This window comes from Cebus imitator, unplaced genomic scaffold (genome assembly GCF_001604975.1).
Source record: "Cebus imitator isolate Cc_AM_T3 unplaced genomic scaffold, Cebus_imitator-1.0 Scaffold24, whole genome shotgun sequence".
In the NCBI taxonomy this organism is placed as follows: domain Eukaryota; kingdom Metazoa; phylum Chordata; class Mammalia; order Primates; family Cebidae; genus Cebus; species Cebus imitator.
In genome coordinates, this window is record NW_016107339.1 from 13,621,251 (window position 1) to 13,630,121 (window position 8,871).

The 8,871-nt window shown below is 41.8% G+C and overlaps 1 protein-coding gene across 1 annotated transcript; it reads right to left on the reverse strand.

Annotated features, from left to right (window-relative positions):
* Positions 1–2,004: 2,004 nt before the first annotated feature.
* Positions 2,005–8,129, reverse strand: LOC108300086 (HLA class II histocompatibility antigen, DQ alpha 1 chain). The gene is made up of 5 exons (XM_017522739.1): positions 7,914–8,129; positions 3,732–3,980; positions 3,037–3,318; positions 2,484–2,658; positions 2,005–2,319 (listed from the first exon to the last, which is right to left on the reverse strand). Exons 1-4 carry the CDS (start codon positions 7,993–7,995, stop codon positions 2,504–2,506), a joined length of 768 nt encoding a protein of 255 aa, XP_017378228.1. The 5' UTR covers positions 7,996–8,129; the 3' UTR covers positions 2,005–2,319; positions 2,484–2,503.
* Between the last annotated feature and the right edge of the window lie 742 nt (positions 8,130–8,871).

The window sequence follows — 8,871 nt, forward strand, 5'->3', positions numbered from 1 at the left end:
ACACTCTGCCCCCACACATGCATAGCCTCCTCCATTAGCAACATCTTCCACAGGAGTGGCACATTTGCTACAATTTATGAACTTACATTGGCACATCATTATCATCCAAAGTCCATAGTTTACATTGACTCTCACTCTTGGTGTTGTACATTCTGTGGATTTGGACAAATGCATAATGATATTTTTATCATTGTGGCATCAAACAGAATAGTTTTATTGACCTAAAAATCCTCTGTGCTCTGTGATGGACATTTTCATGATCATCACTGGTTCAGATTCCCTGTGCTTACTGATTCCCAGTCTGCATTTTAAATTATTTTCTCCTTGAACTTTCTTCACCTCTTCCCCAAACTAAACATGCATAGACATCTGTTGCATATGATATACCTTAAATAAACACTTATGGGCTATAAGGAGGAAATATATCCCTTCTTAGAGAGTTAAAAACCAAAGTTAAGTGTTACAATTTCTTATCCTAAGAGTTATCTTAGCAATCCAATCTCAGCCTCTCTCATTCTGGAGAAAGGAAAATATCCTCCAATTATCATATGAAAAGAAATTCACCCATAGCTCTATATTAGAATCTCCTGAATCATTTAGGGGCTGAGAAAAACAAAAAGTGCTTTCCATATAATAGGATCCGTTCTTTTAAATAAATTAATTATAAATACAACCACAATGTTTTCTTATGTATTTATATACCATGTATAAGACATTGAGTATATATCAAGATTATTCAAATTCTGTCAGTAACTCAGCAAGGTAAGTATTATTACTTCTACATTGTGGATGAGAAGAATAAGGCAGGAAATGTTAGATACTTTACCCATTTATAAAGTTTGAAATACTAGCTTCAAAGTACCAAGTCTGGGATTTGGGTTTAGGGTTCTTTGCACCAAACTGTACTGTATCAATTAATTAATGTTTTGCCTTTTTCCTCCAATTAAAATGTAAACTCACTGATGCAGGTAGCATGGATAGAAATATTTTCACAGATTTCGTACTGTTTAGAGCCATGAGGTCACTGCTGACCCTTTTCCTCTGGGAGAGTTTCTGCTAGGAGATGGCGAATCCAGTGGAGGACGCAGTACCCACAGCTGCTTCCACATTGTCTCAACTGTGTTGTTCTTCCTAGGGTTTCTCTCCTAAGCTCACACTTTGCTTTGCGAGGAAGGGTGAGCGGAAAGGACTGGGAATTTCTGAAGACATTGGCGCTGTTTTTTATCGGCATGTTTCCTAGAAACATCCTGCGGGTGTATTCACTGTACTGTCTCCTTCACGCCAGGATGGCACAGGGAAAGCTACATGGTTCTCTGGCAAAGCCTCACTCAGGAGGTGAGGAAGACTGCGCCTATATTCAGGGCTTCTAGATATGTCTGTGGCCTCTACTCCCATCCCTTCTTCCATTGTCACTAACCCTATGTGAGGAGTAAGTATTTGATCCATTTTACATACCCACATTACTGTCTTATTGTAATGTTTATCTGACTTCCATTTCTTTTCCTGCCTAAATAATTTTTATTCCCTCAAGGTGAGGATGGGAGAGGAAGGCTTCTACTGTCACCGTTCTTCATAAAATTAAAGTTTTAAGAATGAATTTTTACTTTTGATATTTTTGAGATTCAAATTTCCTTTATCCTAACTTATTTTTCTGTCACACTTTTAAAAGCCATATTGAAATAGGTACAGACTTGTTTTTTAGTTTCAAAATTTTTGCTATAACAATTCTGAGCCAAGGGCAGAGTACGGTATCCAGTAACTTCATTGTTGCCTGAATTGGGGGTGGTGGCAGTCCCAAGGATGGGAACACAAGGAAGAAAGAAACAGTAACATCAGCTAAGAAATCAACACATTATCAGGCTATACTGTACTTGGTTGTTTCTGTGTTACTGGACATGAAATATGATCTGGGAAAGGAGATTAAATTGGCTTGAAACATAAGAGTCTCCTAATTCTTAGCCATACTTTCAGTCAGCCCTGGATGAAAGATCGAAAATTTTGACATAGGTTTCATAAAGGGAATTTATTGCTTTCATGGAGATTTTAGATCGAGGTTACTGAGGAATTAGGTAGCTGGGTGGCTTACGCCAGGCATCTCTTAGAAAGTAACATTTGAGAAAAGAAAAAAAAATCAGGAGGTCAAGGAAAGAATGCAAAAGGCATTTGTGAGCTCTGAGGAGATAAAGCAGTTTAAAACCCAGAGAAAAGGTGAGAGGAGAAACATTTAGAGGAGAAAAGGGTTATGATACATCGGGCCAGGGAATAGTGCTAGGTCATGTAGCAGCAGGTCCACTTCTGCTCCTGTAGATGGCGATGCACCTGCAACAGGACAGACATGAGATGGATGGCTCCGAGGGGACTCCTGTGTCATCATGCCACTCCCCAATTCCCCTGCTACTTTCAACCACATTTGTTTCCACAACCTCCTCCCACTTTCTTTCCTCTTATACTGCGGCTTCAGCTGTAACCAATCTCAATCTTACCTTCCCTTCCAGGATGGGATTCACAAGGGTCCTTGGCGCCTGGAAGCACCAACTGTACGCAGGCCTCGGATGATCAAGACAGTGCCCACCACAATGCCCACGAGGCCCACAGACAACCCCAGGGCGCAGACCACAGTCTCTGTGAGCTCTGACATAGGGGCTGGAATCTCAGGCTCTGTGGAAGTGAAGTTGTTGAGGTCAGAATGCAGAGTGTCCTCATGTGCATGTGTGTGTGTGGAATGGGATGGGGTGCAGGATTGGCTTTGCAGAGACTCAAGGCCCCAGGCTTAGGGAGGAGAGTGAAATCTATCATTAATACCCATGAACCCATGAAGTGGCAGGTCTGCTTCCACTCTGTGGAGTGTAGTTTCATTTTCAATAAATCTCTGCTTTCATTGCGCTAATCTTTCAAAAAAAAAAAAAAAGAGAGAGAGAGAGAGAAAAGAATCCCATGAAGTGTGGAAAACAAGTTTTGGGATATAGGAGTAAAAGGCAGGAAGTTCTGAACTTGACAAACAGGAGAGCATCTAACAGTGGTGGAACGCATACTTACCCCAGTGTTTCAGGAGAGGCTCCTCCAGGCCCCAGTGCTCCACCTTGCAGTCATAAATCTCATCAGCAGAAGGGAGGAAGGTGAGGTAACTGATCTTGAAGAAGGAATGATCAGTCTTGGAGAGGAAGCTGGTCTCAGAAACACCGTCTGTGACCGAGTGCCCATTGCTCAACCATGTGATGTTGACCACGGGAGGAAAGATGTTGTCCACAAGGCAGATGAGGGTGTTGGGCTGACCCAGCGCCACGGGAGACTTGGAAAACACTGTGACCTCAGGAACCTCTGTGGTGAGGAAGCAGCATTGATGTGAAGTGTGAATAGCTCTGCCTTGAGGTTCTGCACTATGTCCTGGAAGAGCCCTCCTACCAGCGAATTCCTCTGCTGCTGGTCAAAGAGGTCTTATTTAACTTTCGCTTGGGAGCAATGACACATTGCTTCTGCTTCATTCTTGTTCCCTTCTCTCTGTGGGCATGTTCAATAAGGTAGGAGGTTGATGAGACCTTTCCTAGAAGGATTTAATGAATGCATAGTGGAAAAACCCTTGTATTACATGGGAATATGTGATTTTAGAGAAGGGAGATGATAAAATTTCAGCAATTGCCATGAAGAGATCTGGAAACCTCTTGGAAAGAAAATAATGAAACTTGATATGAAGGGATATATTCAGTAAAGAGAGGCAGAATGGTGGCACATACCATTGGTAGCAGCGGTAGAGTTGGAGCGTTTAATCATGATGTCCAAGTTGTGTTTTGCCGTAGCGATGTTTGTCAGTGCGCCCTGCGGGTCAAAACTTGTAAATTTGCTGAACATAGGCAACCGCCAGACAGTCTCCTTTCTTCCTAGGTCCACGTAGAACTCCTCATCTCCATCAAATTCATGGGTGTACTGGCCAGAGGGACCGTACAACTGGTACAAGTTTATACCATAAGAGGCAACGTGGTCAGCTGGTGAGTGAAGGTGACAAGCAGGAAGGTGGAGAAGAGAGGAAGAAAGAACCTTAATACAAAAATGATGGAAGAAGCTGACTTTCAAATATTATGGACTTCATCTTTGGCACAGCCTGTGGACATTTCCAGCCCCTGCTTCCTCTCCTTTTTGTGTTGGTAGTTGTCCGGTTAAAATTGCACTTTTTTCCCACTATAATGTGTGCTACAAAAGGGCAGAATAACACATGTCCAATTTTTACTATTTCCTGAGTGCCTGCCACTTCATGTACTTGTGATTAAATAATGTAATTGAACAAAAGAAGGAATGAATACGTTATCATAGTATGTAGCTTTCTTAGTCAGATATTTGGTTAATTCCCTCTGCTTCCTAAGATTCATCTTTCACTTAATTCTTTCATCAGTTAATAAATTGATTATACCTCCCTTTCTCTCAGGATTGGCTCAGAACAGGACACTCTGTTTTCTTTTTGATTTTTTATAAATGAAAAGTATGCAGGATGTTATTAATTAAAATAATTTCTGCTAACAATTGTAGAGTTTAAGAAAGCGTATTACAAGAACAGTAATAACATTACAAAAAATATAGTAAGTAAACAATGCTTCCTTCTAAGATCTCTGTTTTGTTCATAGTAATGTTCCTTGGAGGAGAGTAATTGATTTCTTCTGAAATGAAAATTGGAAGCTCTACTAGTTTTTGAATTTCTGTCATTCCCCCACTTTTTTTTCCCTTTGAAGGGGGTTACTGAATTTCTACAGAGTTCTGACGTGATGCTGATATTCACTTGAGGACTAAGGTAAATTAAGCCCTTTTTCCTCTAACGGGCAGTGTGCTTGTCTGAGGATGCCAGAGCAGAAAGGCAGCCTTGTAGCACAACTGCAGCCAAATGAGCCTAAGTGGACATTCTTGTCAAGACATGTGTAAGCCTTTTACCATTGTATCTTTCCTTCCTTCCCCACATTCTGAGCATCTGCAAGGGTCAGACAAGCAGGGGATGTGTAAAACATCAGTCAGGCATTGTCTACCATCAAGAAACCTACTGAATAGTGGGAGAGTCAGGTAGGTAAGGGAGCAAATACAATGTACTGTGGTGAGTTCTGTGAGGAGGATATCAACAGCCTTACCGTCCAACATCCTTCACAAGTATCTGTCAAGCAAACCAAACTACATTGTTCTTTCACATTCCCTGGCCTTTGCAGTGGTCTGTTGTTTTTCTCCCTGAAGTGAAATTATCTTTTAGGACTTCCTGGAGAAATCCTAAAATTCATCCTTGAAGTCTCTGCTTAGTTAACAATTTTGTAGCTAAGTCCTCCCATCAACATGCTTTTGACCACGTTATGACCTCCAACCCCTCCATCTCAGTGTCTGGCTCTCCAAGTTTGTCTGTTCCTCTTCCAGCTCACCTTCTTCCCTATCCACTAATACCACCTTGGTTGGTCTTAATAGGCTACCAACAAAGGCTCCTTATTCTTGCAATAAACCTTGACTCCTTGTTCACACATGAATATATGCAGAATATATACAATCCTTCTTTTCATCTGGTACTTGTCTTGGATGCCGAGTTTTGCTGGAGGACATCACCCTGCTGGCTCAGAAGGAACCAAGTCACTTATACAGTTTCCACCTCTGCTGGGGCCACTGCCCTCTCAGCAATGGCCTTCTGCTTTCCTGCACCCCATACTGTTTCCATCACTAGTCTTAGCACTGTCAGCAGGGAAGACAGCCTGAATTTTCATCTTTGAATCCTTAAAACTTAGTTCACTGTGTGCTCAAACATGTGTATTAAATGACAGTTGCTATATTAGAGGACTGCATAGATTTTGGGGAAGACTGACAGGCACACAGGTAGCAGAGCCATATGAAGACCAGGATCAGCCATGACGGGGGCTGCGTTCTGAATTGTGAGCCCTGAGCACTCTTGCTTTTGTGGGTCCCTTCCTCCATAAAAATATGGAAAATTATGTTTTATGACTGAATTGGTATAAAACAATATAATTCAGGCTGAATTAGAAGTTAAAACATTTTCTTAGGCTCTGAAGTTTCTTTTTTTTCTGACTTTAAAAGGAGTTAAAACATTCTCTTGTAGCTTTACAGGATGGAGGGTTCCCTGCACTGCCCACGCTGTGCCTAATGGATGAGCCGAGCCTGACCAGGGCACTCTGGTGCGAGGCTGAAGAAAGGAAATTTGGAACGAAGAAGCCAAGTGCTCTGGAGAAGCAGGTAATCAGTGGAGTAACCACGGTAAATAAGGTTGTGGAAGTTTAGAGTAGCTTCCTGTTCAATTCCCCTTTTAACTATCGGACTTTTCAACTTTTGTTTTACAAACCCACTGTCCATGATTATAAAGGAGCAGAGAGTCAGAGATGGATCCTGAAAGGGCAAAGGGAGAAAGGAATGCATGAAGAGAGGTGGAAAGAGATGGACGACAAAAGACCAAATAATTAATCTGTGCTTCCTTCCTTCCCCTCCCTCCCTCCCTCCCTCTCCCTCCCCTTCCTTCCTTTCTCTCTTTCTCTTTCTCTCTTTCTCTTTCTTTCTCTTTCTCCTTTCTTTCTTTACCTCTTTCTTTCTTCCTTCCTTCCTTTCTTTCTCCTTTCCTTCCTTCTTTCTTTCTTCTTTCTTTCTTTCGTTCTTCTTTCTTTCTTTCTTTCTTTCGTTCTTCTTTTTCTTTCTTCTTTCTTCTTTCTTTCTTTCTTTTCTTTCTTCTTTTTTTCTTTTTCTTTCTTTCTTACTCCTTTCTTCCTTTCTGTCTTTCTTCCCTTCCTTTCTCTTTTTCTTTCCTCTCTCTGAGACAGGGTCTCTCTCTGTCACCCAGGCTGGGGTGCAGTGGTGCCATAATGGTTCACTGCAGCCTCCACCTCCTAGACTCAAGCAGTCCTTCCACTGCAGCCTTCTGAGTAGCTGGGACCACAGGTATGCAGCACTATGCCTGGCTTATTTTTATTTTTATTTTTGTTTGTAGAGATGAGGCCTTGCTACGTTGCCCAGGCTGGTCTCAAACTCCTAGGCTCAAATGAACCTCCTGCCCCGGCCTCCCAAGTGCTGGGATTACAGGTGTGAGCCACCATGTCTGGCCTACTTTTCTTTTTATAGGACTTTATTAGATGAGGTGAAGAACAGGTAATTTGGGTTGATAATTTAAGAATTACATGATTTAATTTACCAAGTTTTTCTATCATAAATTCTCAATTTTAAAATAAAAGATTCCTTATTTTGCTAAAGAAAAGATATGTGAGGCTATACCTACTAGAAATATGTAAAAAAATTGACATTCATGTTTTCACTATTTACAAAGCTTATCTACATGCCAATTTTATTTGATTATTTGCGAGGTGACACGGATGAGGCAGCTGAGAGTAAGTGAGGACCATGTGGTGAGATGATTGCTGAAGGCATCCAGCCTGCTGGACTCCTCTACCCACTCCCCTCCTGTGCCAGTTCCTATGTGGAAATGTGAGCAAGTCTGAGAGAAAGAAAAGGGCATCCTTCTTAATATCTATAGAGTATATAATTAATGAAACTATTTACCCCAAGTTCTACTACAGGAGTCATATGAAAAGCTTCAAAGCTGTTCAGAGAAATTTGAGAGTGACATTTCACAAATTTTTGGTAATAAAAAATTCTCCACAATGGAAACCTCACTAATCTTTGAGGCAATCATGATGCAATGACATAGAGACCCCCAGGCTGTAGTCACTGAATATGATATAAACAGAATAGCATCCTTAGCGAGAATGCCAACAGCATAGATAACAAATAGAGTAGGCTGGGGCTCTGGTTTCCTGAAGGAAAAACAGCCATAATTTTAAAATCTCTTAATACTGAAGGGGCCCTTGGGAAATCTCTACAATTTCCCTGCAAACTGTTTTCTCTCCATTTCTTCAATTTCCTGTTTTTCAGCTCCAGAAAATATCCGTCACCCATGCACTCACCCACAATGTCTTCACCTCCACAGGGGCTCATCGCAGTGGTCAGGACGAGGGCCCCCAGCATCAGAGCTTTGTTTAGGATCATCCTCTTCGCAAGGCAGCCTCAGCAATTGCTGTTCTGAGTTGTAGAGTAACTGTGAGAACCTACAGACAAGGAAATCTGAAGACATCCAAACCAAACCCTGCCGGATCAGCTTTCGGCCAATTAGAAAAATCCCCAGTGGTGACACCTCAGTTACTAGTTGAAGAGTTTGTATTAACAGCCCTGAAAGAAGACAGGGAAATCCCCTGGTTGTGATGCAGCCTCCACTCAGAGTGGACTTGAGGAAATGTTCTGTGAATAGAGGGAGGACACTAAATTGGAATCTTCTCCGGTGTGTGCATGTCTGCCAGTGGCAAGAGGGGTGGGCATTTCTGAGCAGCCTCATGGATAGATGAGGTCATCAATTACATGGAATCCTTCAGGATTTTCTGGGTTATAGCCTCCAGGAATTTTTCCCTGAGTTGATTTCCCTCCCTGGCAGTCCCCATTCCCTCCACTTTCTCTGGCTTCTGTATGTGGGTTAGCTGTTTTTCTTTCTGCTTCCATAGTGCCTATGGAATTCTCCAAATATTAAGTTGACCACACCTACCTAGTGATCTCTGCTGATGATAGGCAAGCAATACCTTTGCCTTTTCTACTTGTATAAATCCAGCTGGGTAAGCTCTTCTCAAGCTCTCAAAAGATTCAGGTGTTTTTGGCCAGGGCAATAAAAAGAGGTTATAATGTCAGATGGTGCTCTCTGCAGTAACTGTAGGAGATTTTATACAGGTTTTCTTTGCGTTGAGTAATCCTTATGTTCTGTGTTTTGGTACTGTTTGAGTATGTTTAAAGGAAATTTAGGGACATTGATTACATTTAAAAGCTTTGCCTGGGCCAGAACGGTGGCTAAAGCCTGTAATCCCAGCACTTTGGGAGGCT